This window comes from Lonchura striata, chromosome 5, assembly GCF_050655825.1.
Source record: "Lonchura striata isolate lonStrDom1 chromosome 5, ASM5065582v1, whole genome shotgun sequence".
In the NCBI taxonomy this organism is placed as follows: Eukaryota; Metazoa; Chordata; class Aves; order Passeriformes; family Estrildidae; genus Lonchura; species Lonchura striata.
In genome coordinates, this window is record NC_140707.1 from 69519266 (window position 1) to 69536791 (window position 17526).

At 43.6% G+C, this 17526-nt stretch overlaps 1 protein-coding gene across 1 annotated transcript; it reads right to left on the reverse strand.

Annotated features, from left to right (window-relative positions):
* Positions 1-726: 726 nt before the first annotated feature.
* Positions 727-11514, reverse strand: ACTR10 (actin related protein 10). The gene is made up of 13 exons (XM_021534648.3): positions 11381-11514; positions 9852-9924; positions 9216-9298; positions 8205-8313; positions 6605-6712; positions 6366-6433; positions 6012-6091; positions 4982-5017; positions 3632-3711; positions 3465-3538; positions 2558-2639; positions 1745-1946; positions 727-1202 (listed from the first exon to the last, which is right to left on the reverse strand). Exons 1-13 carry the CDS (start codon positions 11455-11457, stop codon positions 1021-1023), a joined length of 1254 nt encoding a protein of 417 aa, XP_021390323.1. The 5' UTR covers positions 11458-11514; the 3' UTR covers positions 727-1020.
* Positions 11515-17526: the final 6012 nt, after the last annotated feature.

A 17526-nucleotide genomic window follows, 5' to 3' on the forward strand; every position in this document is an offset into this window, starting at 1 on the left:
CCAGCCTGGAACAGCACCAGGAGATGATCCCTGAAACACCAACCTCATCCCACAATTATAAAAACTAGCAGCACCTTTTACGGTAAAACACACTGACAAAACCATGCAGGAGTTACTGAAGTGCTGCAGCACATTCCCCGTGCTAGGGCTCACCAGAAGAAGATTTCTTTAAATATCTGTTTGACTTGCAGAGTCGTGCTTCAGGCACACAGCAGGTGGGCAGCAGGCAGCACGGGGAGATCTGTCACAAAAAGCATGTTTGTGCCAATAAAAGGCTTCACCACCCCGAGAAATGTTATATTTATCTTCCCAAAATTGAGACAAAAGTTGCTCCTCAGGGTAGGATTTACACCTCAGTAACCAGCAGGTACCAGCAGTCACTATGTAGCCACCGAGTCAAGTTTGACCTCACACCTGCTTATAATTAATTTATAATAATTTATACACTTACACTGCTGAAATCTTTCTTGGAGGAGACATAGGGAGAGGTTTTAGCTCAGCATGATGAGAGGATTACAGGCAGAAGAGTTCTCTGCTAAAACTCTTACAAAAGGGGAAATAATGTTCTATTACCTTTGCTGAACAGCCCCAAACCATTTCTTCACATGTGACTCAAGGGTGGAATATTTTAATACAGAATTTGGCACTAAAAATTATCATAGATGTTTTTCCCTAGTGCTGTTCATTCTTCTTAACATGCTCAAAATGAAAATATCTTAAACCAAATTCTCTCAGCAATGCATTTACTATACAGATAAATAATAAACAACTCAGTAGGGAACAGCTCGTGAGGGGACAGAATTTCTCCAAAACAAGACAAAAGAGCAGAGGAGCTGCCAGAGTTAAGTTTGTAAACTATAACTGGACAGGGTTTTAAATAGTGTTAGTGCCTACACCCTGACAACACCCACGTTGTTCATATTTAATAGTGTTACACACAATTTAATGAACAAAACCTAAACCCCAATGCACATGGATGCAGTTAAAATGGGGCAGAATCCTTGTGTGGAATTTAAGTGCTTATTTCTCTGTGGAAAAAGCTCTTTTCATCAGTGGTGGGGGTGCTTTTCCAACATCAAACATCATTTCCAGAGGGGGGTTGTTGAGGCAGCACCAGTCGGGAATGCGGCCAGTCTGACTGTAATATTCCTTGGACACAGAGCGGCTCCCAAGGATGTCCTGGAGAGCTCCAAAAATTGCTCCTGCCAAAGAAAAAAAATCTGCATCAATTCCAGAGAGAATTAATCTGCATTAATTTCATTAAAAGAAATAATTAACTCCGTTTTAAAAAATCTGCATTAATTCCATTAATTCCAGAGAATTTCTCTTTCTGCTTCTTCCCATTGAGAATCCCAACTGGGATTTTCTAGCTCTGCCCTTAAATGTAAAAGGATGAATGGATATTGCTGCTTTCCTTTTCAGCAGCCCAGCTAGTCCTAAACTGCTTCCATTTATATCCCTGGAAAGTAACTGAAAACAAGGAATCATCTGCTCTCTGCCGACAGCAAACCTGGCCTGATTGACCCACTTCTTACAACAAAGTTTTTATTTGAAGCACTTCAACCAAACCCCATTGTGTTCAGGGCAACTTTTACCCCCAAAAAGTTGCACCACAAATTCACACCATCTGTGAGAAGATTCAGCCCACAGCAGCTGACCAGGGAACAAAAGCATCACAGAATTTGGTGCACAGAAATTGTTCTGGTTTGCTTCACCCCTGCTTCCCACCTGTTCCCATTCTTACCTCCCAGCCAGGCCACGCAGTTGGATTTGGCAGGGGGAGTGTGAATCCTGAAGGTTTTGGTGGCAAGAGCTTCCTTGTACTTGGGTTTCTCCACCAGGTGTCTGATCTCAGCCATGAGCCTGTGCAGGAACCCCGGCAGCATCGCCGTGCCCCCGATCACCACCAGGTTCTCTGCCAGCTGCTTCCTGGTGTCTATGGGGCACTAATGCAAACAGGGACACCGAAAAAAACCCAAATAAATCAAACTGCCTGAGCTTAAAGACATTCAGAAGTCCCTTAGAAATTCAGTCCATTTCTGCGCCCTCCAATTGCTGTTTTCTCCTATTTAGCGGGAAAATAACCAAGATAATGAGAGAAATGCCTGGAGGTGCAGAGGTGAAGGTTCCAGGCACAGAACTTCTTAAACAATTTGTTTTCATAAAGAATTCTAATTGAAATGTTTGTCATATCAGCCAAGTCCATGGCTCTGCAATAAATTGCATCTCAGCAAACTTATTTAAATGGCATCAATAGCTACAGGGAGCCAACTTTAATTAACATATATACACCATCACATAATGAAAATTTCCATTTATAGTGGTTTTCTAATGCAATTTTTTTTCTAAATATAATAAGAAATGAAGCATTTATATACTCCAAGAAAAAAAATCTGCAATAAATTTAATATACTGCCTGCAATAAAGATGTCCAAATTGATTTTATTCTAGCACAGGCAAACCGGCAGCCTGCAGGACTCAAAGTCTTGAGTCATTTTTAACTGCAGGTTGTCCAAGGCTGGAGGCATCACCTAAAGTGTTTCTGATATAAAAATACCTGAACAAGTGAATCCAAGATCAAAGTGGCAACAGATGTCTCTTCATTATCCTGTTCAAAGAGGATTTCCACCACGGAGTCTCTGTGGCACAGACAGGAGAAGTGAGTGTTAATGAGCAGCAGAGCCACTCTGAGCTGAACTCGGGCACAGCAGAGCTGCAAATAACTCCAGCCTTCCTGCTGCCAACACTTTGTCACTCCTGTCACACAGCCCATGCACACTGCACTGCCACCAGGGAGGGGACAATCGTGGACTCCTTGGGACACTCATGGAATCTTGGAAAAGACCTTTCAGGTCATCACATTCAGCCCTCAAGCCAGCATCAGCACCGTCATCACCACTAAACCACATCCCCAAGTGCCACCTCCACACGTGTTGTGAACACTTCCAGGAATGGTGACTCCACCACTTCCCTGGGCAGCCTGTTCCAGTGCTTTACAACCCTTCAGTGAAGACTCCCTAATATCCAATCTAAACCTCCCCAAGTCAACTTGAGGCCCTTTACTCTTGTCCTGTCCCTTGTTCCCTGGGAGCAGAGCCCAGCCCCACCTGGCTGCATTCTCCTGGCAGGAGTTGCAGAGTGAGGTTTCCTCTGAGCCTCTTTTTCTCCAGGTTCAAATGCTCTGTTCATATCACTAAACCTGTTCTTTTAGCAGGCTTTGATACTCGTTTCTCGTCCCCCATCCCTCCAATCTCTCTGCTCTCATCCTCCTCCTCTTGTGGCTCTGGAGAAGCCATCCCCTCCCATGATGGGCTTGCACTGTGTCCAGCACACAGCTTTCATTTTAGAGACATGAAAAGCATATGCAAGTGTCTCATTAAAATCCAATTTTATGAAAACTTATATGCTTTTAGAGTTGAAATATATCATTGTAATGACAAATATTCTGCCATGGCACTTCTCACCTGATGGGGCCAACTACATGGAGAATCTTTTCTCCATCCAAAGGATAGTCCACGTCTGGAGGTGGTGAGGGACGCTGGAAACAAAACCAGACTTGTATTATTATTTTAGAGCCCAAGAAAGCTGCAGCCACCTGCAAAGAGCAGGAAGAGCTTCATCCTCCACTCACCTCAGCACTGCCATCAATGTTGAACTTGGCTGCCTGGATTTTCAGCCCCCGCTGGAGATCACTCACAAAGCAAGTGCGGACTGTGCAGAGGGGAAGGAAGAGAGGGGCACGAGTGAGGCCTTGGTGGATCCTTTTATCACCAGCAAAAACAGCCATTTTCTTAATTTAGAGAAGAACACACACTCCAGGCCCTTGCTGGTCCAAGATATTATCAAATAAATGCAAAGAGAAGCAGTCTCTACTCTCCAGCAGAGTTCAATCACGAGTTAAACAAAGCTGACACTAAAATTATGTTGGAAATCCTGCCTGTCCTTTCTCACACAAACCACATACGCCAGAGGGATGCTTCTAATGGTGCCTCGAGGTGCCAGGGGTTGTATCCTGCCTTCACTGCAGGCTTTGCACCACAGCTTCAAATGAGGTATTGCTCATTTCCTAAACAGGCTCCTACCATGCAACATTTTCCTTACTGCAACTCTTCAACACCCTGAGAATTCCAGAGGGTTTTTCTGCTTCCAGACAACACTGACAGAGCAGTCTCATTTGTATCCCAGCTGCCACTGTTCCTATACATTTAATTATTTGTATTGGCACAGGTGAGCATCTCCCCCATAAACTGCTGTCACAGAGAAACAACCCTTCAACACACAGACAGCAACAATTTAATCTCTAGCCTGGTGTCTCTGCTTCCAAAAGGCTGCACAGAAAACATACTCATCAGAAAAAGTGTGCAAATCCAGGAATCAGAAAAGCAAGTTCCATTTCATAAAGCACCAGCTGCCATTTATTTTGCATTTGACTGATGGATTTTTTCCTAATTTAACCCAAGGGAGACATACTAGTTACTATTTTCTAGGAAAACACATCTTTTTCTATCTGTTGCACATGTAACAATCACATAGGAATTCATCCAAGTTCTGCCCAAAGAAAGACTCTACTTTTTCTGGTGTAGTAAATGTAGTTCTTGTCTCCTCTTGCCTACCTTAACACACCAAAATATCTTTTATTGGTAATTTTTTTTTTGAAAAATTGACTTTAAAGCAAACTGAGCCTTTCTAGTTAATCAATAAACAAGACTACACAACAGTGCAATCCTCTTTCTGTGCCCACCTATCAAATACATCTAAAAGTTGCAATTTAACAACACAGAGGTTAATGTGAAAGAGGAATTAAAAACCTGGTTTTAGTTTTGCCTTCAAAGAGGAAGAACAATACAAGCTCATCCAAGAGGTAATAAATACAACAGAGAAGAGAAATAAATTCCTAAATGTAAAATATTGTACACTTGTTATTATCACACTCTACTGCACAATTTCATACACTAGAGTTGCACAAAGAAAACAAATTTACCTTTTATATCCTCTACTATGTCTTCTGGGACTGAGCCTGAAATAAACAAAAAAACCAACTTAGTTTCATTCTTATATTCTCTTATTCTCTTCCTACTTAAAAAAAAAAAAAGTTTTGTTCTAAGTTTGAATTACATTTAATGTATTAAACTTTCACTTTGACAGCAGCTTTCAAAGATTTGCAAAGCAGAAAAGAGATTAATAAGAGAAATAAGTTTGTCTTTGCTCAAAACAGACTGAAAACTTACTACAGAACTTTTATCTCAGCCTTTATTCAAAACTGCTGTGAGAAGAGGCTTGTCATAAAAATAATATACTTGTGAAATTACAGAATTCACAGAATGACCAGGTTGGAAGAGACCTTCAGGATCATTGAGTCCAACCCAGCTCCAGCACCTGAACCAAACCCTGGCACCCAGTGCCACATCCAGGCTTTGTTAAACACACCCAGGGATGGTGACTCCACCTCCTCCCTGGGCAGAACATTCCAGAACTTTATCACTCTTTCTGTAAAAAACTTTTTCCTAATATCTAACTTATATTTCCCTGGGCACAGCTTCAGACTGTGTGCTCTGGTTCTGTCAGTGCTGCCTGGAGGAAGAGCCCAGCCCCACCTGAGCCCAGCCACATTTCAGGAGTAGTAGAGTGATGAGGTCAGCCCTGAGTCTCCTTTTCTCCAGGCGGAGCACCCCCAGCTCCCTCAGCTGTTCCTCACAGGGTTTGTGTTCCCAGCCCCTCTCCAGCCTCGTTGCCTCCTCTGGACACATTCCAGCATCTCAACATCCTTCCCAAACTGAGGGCCCAGAGCTGGACACAGCACTCGAGGTATGGCCTCAGCAGTGCCAGGTACAGGGGAACAATGACCTCCTGCTCCTGCTGGCCACACTGCTCCTGATCCAAGAACAGTGTGGTCTTCATGCAGGTAGGCCACAAGAGACACAGTGAATCCTAAACCCATTTTACTCTCTGTTAGGATTACCACCCTTTCCCCAAAGCAGTTCCCAGCATAGATGCCCCATGCCAGTCCTTACCCATCACAGAGGGAAGGCTTTGTCCTTTGGCCAGTCCCGTATCCACCGTGCACTGCTCCAGCAGCTGATACTCCAGCTCCCTAAAACAGGGCACAGGAGGGCGGGGAAAGACATCCATGAACTCAGCCTGGCTCTCTGGACTGCACTCCAGGGACAGGATTCATTCCTTCCAGTTACATCCTTCTAAACAGAAACTTAAGGAGACCCCATTCCCACAGTTTTTACCACATCAGCAACAGTCACACAGTTTTAACTCTAAAGTTAAGATGTAGAAGAGGAGCTTTTGTTCATGGTCAAAGAGGAACTTCCACAAATAAATAATTTGTAATCTGGAATGGATAACTATGAACTTACTTGTGGATGGCCTTTCCTCCCAGGGGAAGGGAACCCCAGCAACTCAGGATTGGAATTCCCTCATAGATCTACAGGAAGATCAGGAAATTCTCCTCTTTTTCATTAGTTTGCAGTCTCCTGGAATTAAATGCCTTTTCCCTTCTACACTCAGCCACCTTCTAACTACTTTTATAGTTTAATTTCTAGTAAAAAAAAAATATCTCAAGTTCATGAGAGCCCCACTGAAAACAAAAGGATACAGGCAGCACCAAGCTTTCTGCATATCCACAGTCCAGCACCATGGCAGAGTTGATCCCCAGTGTCAGGAGAGACATCAGGTGACTTGGAGCAAACAAAACAGAAGGTACCTACACAGAAACCAAAAGCAAAGTTGGCAGAAGGGGGGAAAAAAGAAACAAAAAAGAAACAAAGCACTCATGCCTTCCCTGAATGGCAATTGAAAAGCAAAGCCCAAACAACTCTATCTTGAATTATTCCAGTGCTAATCTAATGAACAAATACAACAGGATTCCAAATTCTGTGTCCATCTGCTTTGTGGTGCACACCAGGTACTTCAGTAATGATGGATGTTGGAATGGGCTTGTAAGAAAATCAAGTGTTAGCTATAAAACTCAGGTCCAGTTTCTTATTGTTACTGAAAAAAATGAAAGAAGCTGGAGTACAGCACCTTCAAAAGCTGTAAAAACTTGAAGATGTGAATAAATGAGCTAGAAAATCCAGAAAACTGTGCCTTAAGACAAATATTGCTGCACCCAAACAGAAGAGGCTTTCTTTGAAACACTCACAAAAACAATGTGGAAATTCAAGCTAAAATTACATGAGAATTACTTCCTTCTCCTAGAATTTCACAAATCAAATTTCGTAGAAAGCAACAGTTCAATTAAAAGAACACTTTGAAGTGTGAATTAAATGAGAAATTTAATAAATCCCACACTTACAGGAAACATATTGACCCTTAACCCAGAGCCAGAAGGTAAAACATTGACCTGCAATAATAAACCACTCTTTGCACCAAGTAGAAAAATAGAAACCAGAGAGAATTAAATTTCCATCACTATTAACTGGCTTCTTAACATGCTACAATGTCTCTCCATCAAAATATGACTGAATACATAAGCCATTTTCAACAAACCATTTTTCATGGTGGATGTGCTTTAGCTGAGACATTTTATTGCTGCAAGAGAGATTAGGAAAAAAGCCTCAAAAAAACAACTGAAACCAGCTTTTCACAGAATCCTTGACTGGCTGGGTTGCATGGAACTTTAAGGATCATCCAGGTCCATGGGCAGGGACACCTTCCACCATCCCAGGCTGCTCCAAGCCCCATCCAGCCTGGCCTGGAACACTGCCAGGGATGGGGTAGCCACAGGTTTCTTTTTCCCACAACTTTTCTTCAAAAAGACTGAACAGGTATTTGATTTCAGGTAAGTTCTTCTCTAAATGAGCACAGCCATGTGCTAGGCAGATATTGACTGTGGCAGAAATCATGAGACTTGCTGACAGGGCACTAAGAAATGTTTCAATAGAAATCTTGACTCCAGGCAGTGCTCAGTGGGGATTATTGGATCTGTCTGGGACAGAACACTGTGAGCTGAATTAACTACAAGCCAGGGAAACCTTGCAGAGTCTTGTTAATTAAGAGTCAGAATGGAACACAATGGTCTTTAATCCAACTTCCACACCCTACTTGCTCACACCATCATCTGACTTTTCTTCTTTATGCCTCTCACTCTTCTGCCACTATTTCCTTTTTTTTTTTTTCCCATATCTGGTACTGACTGTAAGCAAAATTCCTCCTGGCAAGTGGAGCAAATGAACACACTTCTGTCAAACACTTACCTCAAAATGTTTGAAAAGGACCCTGGTGAGGGTGTCCCTGAAGTGTGAAGGGCACAGGACTGACTCTATGATCACAACACGCCGGTCCCTGGGATTCACCAGCAGATGCCTAAAAAAAGAGAAGATGTGCAAAATAAAATTTGGAACTTTAGGCAGATATTATGAAATCTATCCTACAGTCATATTCCATTTTCCTCAAAAATCCTAATATTTGCATATAGATAGCATTTGCTACAGCAGACCGCCAAAGTCTTTTTCATAAATCTAAAAACCCCAATGCTTTCCTAAAAAAAGTCAGGGAATTCATTATACATTTCTAAACCAATATAAAGTAATACAAAATAAGTCATCAATGGCTTATCCAGTGTCATAAAGCACATAAGAATGATGACACTCTGATACTCAGATTTCAGTGGAAAAGGATGAAATAGTCCTATTTTCAATTGCAAAGTGGTGGTCCAGCACAGGAGAAGAAAACAACCCAGGCCACAACAGATCTGAGGCACAGAAATTAAATCCTGGTTTCCCTGTGATGGCTTTCACTGTGTAAAAACATGGCCTGGAAGCAAAGAGAAAAGACCAAGTCCAATTTCATTATTATCTAAGGGTACTAAAAACACAATAAAGAGATGTATAGGTGAGGTAAAAACATTCCTCCTTCCAAACCACTGTGGAGAGAGTTCTGCACTGATAGGAGCTTCAGCCCTGCCAAAATCAATGCAACTCCTGAGGTAAAGCCTTCCCCTTCTCAGGCCCTTTACAAATCCCTCAGCTGAAAGGTAATTTATCAAACACCTTCTGCTTTTACAGAGCAACTGCTGCTGCAGGACAGGAACTCTTTGTAAGATAACCTGGATCTCAGCACCACCAAACTCCTCCTGCACCAACACAGCCAGGCAGCCCCTTGCAAAGCCTTAACTCAGTTTTTGTATCTCACCAGACAGAGTCCATCCCCTGCCCACATCCCTGGAAGTGCTCAGGGAAGGCCTGGATACCTGGGAGGTGTCTCACCTGAAATACAGCATGTGGATAAATTCCTTCAGGTAGGAATACAGCTCCTCTGTATTGATGTTGTACTGAACCACCTTGACAGGCTGGGAAGGGAAAACATCCACAGTCAGCTCAAATGCTGGGCAGTGATTATTTCTATACATTTTTTTTTTCACACATGATATATAAAGATATATATAAGAGACATACATAATATATATTTAATCTAACATTATATATAAATACTCACTCTTGCCTGATTTGCTCTTTGTCCTTAAAGCATCACATAAACCCACCCCATAACTGAATTCCACAGTTAATTCATGCTAATTTTTCATACAGGCAACTTAGAATTAGTTTCCCACCCTCTACTAAATTAAAAGGAAAAAAGGTATAACTAGGCAAAGCAATTTCTCAATAAATGCCCCAAAACACAAGTTCCATGGGGGCTGAGCAGCAATTAACACACCAGCACTGGCATCACACTTACCTGCACCTACTCACAGGTTTTAACAGCAGCAGTTAAAAGAATGAAAAATATAATAATATTTCAGAGTATTTTATTCAGGCAGTGAAAAATGGCTTGTGATGGACAGAAAAAGCATCTGCAAATTCTTGCTATGCCATAACACACCAAACAGCATAAAACCAGCTCACCTTTGACACATCAGGTTTCTTGATTTCACTGGGGATGATGCATCTTGGTCCTGTTTCTCCTGCAAACCCACACCTGACAGAAAATGTTAATAACCTGATTATTTGAAGTCATCACTAGGCTCCCTAGACCTAGGGATTATCACAGAGTAACAAATTAGGGAATTCTGTTATTGCAGAGAGGGGTATTGCACACAGTTTTCCTATCCAGCCACTAGGAGATAAATTTAAAGATTAACTAAAAGATAAAGGTTTTGTATTGGTTGTTATTGACTCCCTCAACAAAAGGATAAAAACAGCAATAACCCCAGACAAAACTTTTCAGAAACCTACCTGGTCTTCCTCAAACACACAAGAACCATGGACTGAAGAAAGCAAATTAAAAGCAAAATGAATTCAAGGTTTATTTTAGTCTCAGTGGCTGATATTTGTTCCATCCCTGTCACTCCCCGTAACTACAAATCTCTGAAAAAAACTGCAGTTTTCTTTAAAGCTGCTAGACTTGGAGCACTTTTAATGCAGCAAGTCAATTAATGTTTGATTCTGGTATTTGCAGCTGTCAACATGTTAGATCATTTCAGAAAAAAAAAATCTTGAAACAGACACAATTCAGAATTTAATTTTCTTCTTTTCTCTCAAACAGATCCTTGTGCAGTCCCAGTGTGTAGAGGCAGTTTTCCTTAAACTTTCAGCTAATTTCAGCCTTATTTGGAACAGAACAGACACTTCTCATACAATTCAGTTGTTGTTACTTCTGTGAGAGTGAAGGCTGGAAACAGATCCTAAAAACACACTATCCAGGGAAAAAGCATTTCCAAAAGAGGGTTTTACTGGATAAACAATGCCCAGGGAATAAAAGCTCACAAGCACTCCAAACTTGGGACAATTGGCCACACAACATGAATCCACAAAAAGCCACCCATGGGAATCGCTTGTCCGCATCCATGAAGGCTCTGTAAAATCCTCCCATTCCCAAATAACAAAGCTTTTGGCGCATGAGATGAAATATTAAAAATATAGTGAGCATTCCTGCTTCAGCACTCGAGCTAAATCTTGTTTTAATCTAAAACACAAGATAGGCTGTTCATTACCAGCTCCACACCACATAGATCAGAATAGAAAGGGGGAACCTCACATAATTATTGCTGGAATAATGGTTGGGATTGGAAGGGGAATTTAAAACCATCTACTTCCCTGCCATTAACAAGGACACCTTCTACTATGCCAGGTTGATCCCTGTCCATCCTGGTCCTGGACACTTCCAGAGATCCAGGGGCAGCCACAGCTGCTCTGGGGATCCTGGGCCTCACACCCTCACAGGGAAGGATTTTTTCCCAATATCCCAACTAAGCCTGTCCTCTGACAATGTGAATCCATTCCCCCACTCCCTGTCACTCCACCCCTAATCCAAAATCCCTCTGCAGCTCTCTGTCTCCCCTTCAATCACTGCAAGAGGCTCCACGTTCCCCCTGCACCCCTCCCTTCTGCAGACCGCACACGCCCAAATCCCGGCCTCACGGCGGGGCACTCACTTGGTGAAGGCCTGCCCCAGGTCGATGACCACGGCGGTTTTCTCCCCGCCGCTGCCCAGCCCCTCGTACAGCGGCATCGCGGCCTCCCTCTCGCCCTTCTCCTCCCTCCGCTCCCTCCCCCGCCTCCCTCCGCCGCCGCCGCACGGGCCCTCCCCGCCGTCGGGCTGCCCGCGCCGCCTGCCCGCGCTGCCGCCGCCCCGCCGCTCCCTCGCCCGGTTCCGCCGCTCGCCGCTCATCCCGCGGGGCGGCGGCGGGGCCGGGAGCGCCGCGGGGCCGGGCGGGCGCGGAGCGGCGCGGCCGCGCCTCAGCCCCGCTCCGGCGGCGGCGCGGGCAGCCCGGGCGGGCCCTGCGTGAGGGCGGGACGGGGACGCGGCAGCGTTCGGCTCGGAGCGTTTCCTTTAGGCTGGGGGAGCCCGCCCGGGTTGGCGAGTCCGGTGGAACCGTTAAAACACGTCTGCATCAACGCGGCTGTTCAGTTCGCCCAGGGGTGGGGAGTCCGTCAGTTCCCTGGGCAGCTGTGCTGTGATGGGACAGCGCTTTGTGTGAAGAAATGTTTCGCAACAGTCAACCTAAGCTGCTCATGGCAGAGCTTGAGGCCATTTCCCCTTGTCCTATCCCTCTTCTATGAAGAAATTTTTCCCAACACTCAACCTAAACTGCATGGGAGAACTTGAGGCCATTTCCCCTTCTGTCCATGTTATTTGAAGAAGTTTTTCCCAAAAGTCAACCTAAACTGCCTGTGGGAGAGCTTGAGGCCGTTTCCCCTTCTCCCGTCCCTCTTCTGTGAAGAAATTTTTCCCAACAATCAACCTAAGCTGCTCATGGCAGAACTTATGGCCATTTCCCCTTGTCCTGCCCTGTTCTGTGAAGAAATTTTTCTCAACAGTCAATCTAAACTGCCCATGGGAGCACTTGAGGCCATTTCCCCTTCTGTCCATGTTCTGTGAACTAAATTTTTCACAACAGTCAATCTAAGCTGCTCATGGCAGAGCTTGAGGCCATTTCCCCTTGTCCTGCCCTGTTCCGTGAGGAAATTTTTCCCAACACTCAACCTAAACTGTGCATGGGAGAGCTTGAGGCCATTTCTCCTTCTTCTGTCCATGTTTGAAGAAATTTTTCCCAAAAGTCAACCTAAATTTGCATGGGAGAGCTTGAGGCCATTTCTCCTTCTGTCCATGTTCTGTGAAGAAGTTTTTCCCAAAAGTCAATCTAAACTACCTGTGGGAGAACTTGAGGCCATTTCCCCTTCTCCTGTCCCTCTTCTGTGAAGAAATTTTTCCCAACACTCAACCTAAACTGCACATGGGACAGCTTGAGGCCATTTCCCCTTCTTTTGTCCATGTTCTGTGAAGAAGTTTTTCCCAAAAGTCAACCTAAACTGCCTGTGGGAGAACTTGAGGCCATTTCCCCTTGTCCTGCCCTGCTCTGTGAAGTTTTTCCCAACACTCAAGCTAAACTGTGAATGGGACAGCTTGAGGCCATTTCCCCTTCTCCTGTCCCTCTTCTGTGAAGAAATTTTTCCCAACAGTCAACCTAGACGGACTGTGGGAGAACTTGAGGCCATTTCCCCTTGTCCTGTCCCTGTTCCCTGGAGCAGAGCCCGACCTGGGGCTGTCTCTTCCTGTCAGGAGCTGTGCAGAGCCACAAGATTCCCCCTGAGCCTCCTTTTCTCCAGGCTGAGCCCTTTCCCAGCTCCCTCAGCCTCTCCAGACCCTTTCCCAGCTCCATTCCCTTCTCCAGACACACTTCAGCCCCTCAGCGTCCTTCTTGTCCTGAGGGGTCCAAAACTGCCCCAGGACTGGAGGTCCCTCAGCAGTGCCCACACAGAGGGCACTATTGACAAAATATATGAATATTTGAATATTGAAAAAATATATGAAAAATGCATATTTTATGATTGGCTTTTCACAAATGTTACAATGAATATTATATGTGTAATGTTAGAAAGTTATGCTGTATTAATTCTCTTAAGTAGTGTGTTAAATATAGTTTTAGGTTACAACATAATGTTAAAATAGAAACTCTACGATGTAGGATTTTTTTTTACTAGCTCAAGCAAGAGATGAGATAATCAAGAAATTCTTCACACAGAGATAACAGCAACAGGGCACATAAAGAGTTGCAGCCTTCTTATTGGAAAAGACAAATATTCTTCCACCTTCTCTCTGTCTTTATAGAACCACCAGGATTAAGGGGAAGAAGTTGACAAAAACCAGAAAAGTTCTTCATTTGCAAGGAATTTATGCATCATGTATGAGATATATGAATATGCAACAGGCTATTGCTTTTAAGGTTATTCCTTTGATCACAAGGCATGTTTTTTGTGACCTAGTGTCCGAGAGCATCCGGACCTCTGTAATTCTTTGCTTCTTGTTGTCTTGTAATTGTCCTAACTCTAAATTTTATTACTCTAATTGTATTACTATTTTTAAAACTTTAAAAAATTTAAAAACTGAGTGATTGGCATTTTTCACAAGAGAGAAATAGAGAAAGATTTCTACCAAGCTAAACCTGAGAAAAAGTCCGAGAAGAGTGTAAACTCTTACTTTCTTACTTTCCATTCATATTGTTTATAGATATGTTCTACCACACTAACCTAAGTCCAGCATACCAATCAAGTAAAATGTTTTTACTTTAAAACTAATGAAATTAATGTTCACAATGTTTTCTTTAAAAGAGAGAAGTGCTTTTAAATAAACACTCATTTTGCCTTCTAAAATCATACGGGTCATTTCGCCCGTCCCTGGCTCAACAACATCAATGGCTGACACAGAAACAGCCACATTTAATGCAAAAAGCCATTTCTGTGAGGTTAAATGTACAGTACCCTCAGGGTACAGCATCCTCCCTCTTGAACAGAAATAAAATAACTCAGGGACTAAAAAAGCCACATCACTCCTGCTTCAGGAGCGTGGAGGTTGGGAGTGAAGACAAGACATTAAAGTATACTGAAGACAGAAATTATAAACCCCATGGTGGTAACAAACCATGCAGGGCCAGGGGTTGGACACAGTGATCCTTGTGGATCCCTTTCAGCTCAGGACCTTCTAGGAATCCATTCTTTCAAGACTGGGTTGCCTCCGACAGGTGATCAGGGAGGCAGAAGATCAGCTGTGCATAGTAGAAAGAACCGAAAAATAGCAATTAAAAAAATAAAAGGTGTTCTGATGAATATTGTTTGGTATGTGTCTCTCTCTGACTGGATTCCTTGGCTGGGAAAAGGGAATTTCTACCAGATTTTGGTTGATGTAATGCAAATTTGGGATCACTTGTGGAGGAGATTCCAAAGGTAGCGTTTGCCCCTCTCCCAACAACCATCCTCTTTCCCCTGCCAATTTTCCCCTTCCCCACATAACCACACCTGTAAAACCTGCTGCTCTTCAGGCACTTGTGATGTCCAGAAGCGTGACTGTGGCCCTGCTCACACCCCCAAAGGAGAAGTCCTGGGTATTTATTTCAGCCAAGTGCACAAGACCCATTTCTTCTTCAGGGAAGCAAAATAAGCATTGCAAAATCAATTAACTGGGGAGCTGGGTCTAGACATTTGCTCACTGCCAGCCAGGCCAGGCTGAGAGCCTGAGGGTTTGTGCAGAGGAGGACAAGGGTGCTAATGAAAGCAGAGGGTTTCAGGGAAGGCTGAGGTGACACTGCTGTGCTTTGTTGTCACTGAGCCCAACCCCCTGACCTGGGAGCAGCTGCAGCAGCTTGTGGAGCTGTGCTTTTCGCCGTGCTTTCCCCTCTGCAGCAGTGCTGTGTGTCCCACATCCACACTTCCTATTTGCAGCCATGAAGGTGGAGGAGTGTGGGAGTCAGATGATGAGTGGGAGTGATGTGAGACACCAAAAGCTGTCGCTGCCACCATCTGCTGTGTTGCCTGGGCCAGCCCCCTCACTAGCCCATGGGCTAGCAGCCCTGCACAAATGCTTTCTTTGCTGCTCCTGTCACAGCCTTGTCGTGTTCCCCCCTTCTGGTCATCCTAAAGTCACCAAGGTGACAAAGTGGGGTCAAGAGGCAGCACTGAGAAGGTCCCGGTGTGTGTGGAGCAGAAGTGCAGAGTGGAGGAGCCAAAGCAGATGGGGCATCCTGGAAGGGCTCTTGGAGGACACATGAGAGAATCCAGACAGTGCAGAGGGAATGCAGGAAGGGTGTGAAGAAGGGCAGCTTTGCAGTGACAAACTCAGGGGAGACTCCTCTCAGAGCAAGGAGATCATAATAAATCACAATCCCTCAGAAATTCCTGCTATCTCTCCTTCAGGCACCATCCCACAGCTCCAAACGAGCCCAGGCCCTCTTAAACAACCCATCAGCAGCTTCCCCTCCTCTCCTAGGAGAGGAAGACTCAGAAGCAAGGACAAGGCTGTAGTGGTGATGTGAGACACAGAAACAGTGATGGGACCAGCACACACCCAAGTGAATTCTGGAGGAGGAGGGATAATTGCCAAGGCAGCAGTGGAGGATGCCGACACATGAAAAAATAAACAAACAAAAGCCTGCAGTGATTAAACATTGTGACACCGAGTTCAACTTGCCTTATGATTTTGTGTGGCTTTATGTTTTTAATGGCTTTTTAAATTATTTTTTATGGTTAGTATTTTATGGCCTTCCAGAACATGGAAATGCAGCTGAACTTTAAAGGCTATGCAAACAACGAGGCATGAAAATATGTTCAAATGTCATTTCCACAACAGAACCTTAACTCTGCCATGTTTGAGCAATTCCCCAGTGCACCAAGAACATGCACGCAGTGGTAATTATACCCGAGATGAGAATTATATTCAAGAAACTTTTCTGTATTTCGTTTTTTTGTCAGGGAAACAATCCCAGAATTTCCCAGATGCTCCTGGAGATATTCTGTTCAGACACAAGGTAAATTTTTCACAATGAGAACAATCAGCCATTGGAATAATCTCCCCAGGGAAATGTTGGATCCCTCAACATTGGACACTGAGATTCAGCCACACAGGGTGCTGGACCATCTTATTTCAACAATGATTTTGCCAAGAAAAATCATGTCAGACAAGCCTTGAGATCCTTTGCAGCCTGGTAGTCCATGATTCTGGGATAAGTTACTACCTGGAGTGCTGTCTGCCCTCTCTGTTCAAGGACTGCACAGGGAAGCTGTGCAGTCACTGCCTGGTGAGAATGTCCTCTCACTGGAGTGTGAATATTCTTCCTCTCAAATTCTGTAAAATCCTCCAGAGTATCTCTGTGATAGGGGACCTATAAAGACATAATACACTATACTTAATTTTGTTGCTCCTGAAATACTTTAGGTATAAAAATTGGAGTAATTTAGATAATATATGACTAAAGTCTAAGCATGACGTTTACATGATCTGTTTTCATCCCCAGATCTCACCCATTTATGATATCTTTCCATGCTATAATTACATATTTACAGCACTATACTTATGTTTTTAATATAATGTTTTATGTAAAATGGCTGCTTAGATATGTTTTGCAAAAATCAGGGGCCCTGCTTGAAATCCACAGCCCATGGCTTCCTCCTGAATGTATTATCCCTGGGTTAGGAATGATCAGAGTTTCCTGCTAATCACATCGCCGTCTTTATAGTCCATTGGAAATCTCCTCTTAAATTACATTAATCAATCACAGTTAACACAAGTTCTGAAATGCAGGCTGCAGCTTAAAAGTGGCTTAATTTAATGGATGGGCTTTTCAGAGTTATTGATAATAGGAGCCTGAGAGTTAGAGATGTGTCAGGGTTTCATAACAAAATCCATCCATGCCGGGCTGGTTTAATCAAGAAAGCTGCTTGCATAATGTGAAGAGCACTCGCTCTCCCCGAATATGTGACTGTTGAGGAAACAGATGGTGATGCTAACCCAAAAGAATCAGGCTATAAATACATTCAGGATAACAATATAAATGGAGATAATTATTCACAGTCTAAGGAGACGGTGGGACAATTAAGCCAGCTCGTAAGCAGAATGTCCAGCAGAGTGAAAAGCAGGATTTCCATAATATAATAAGAAATTATTCCCTGAGTGCAGCCAGTTCATACAACTCTTGAGAGTGGTGCTACCTCTGACAGGCAAGGAAGAGGTTGTATAAGGACATGAAAATACAAGAAATTAACAGTAGTCCATTGAAATCAGTGAAAACTCTTCTATCATAAAATCAAA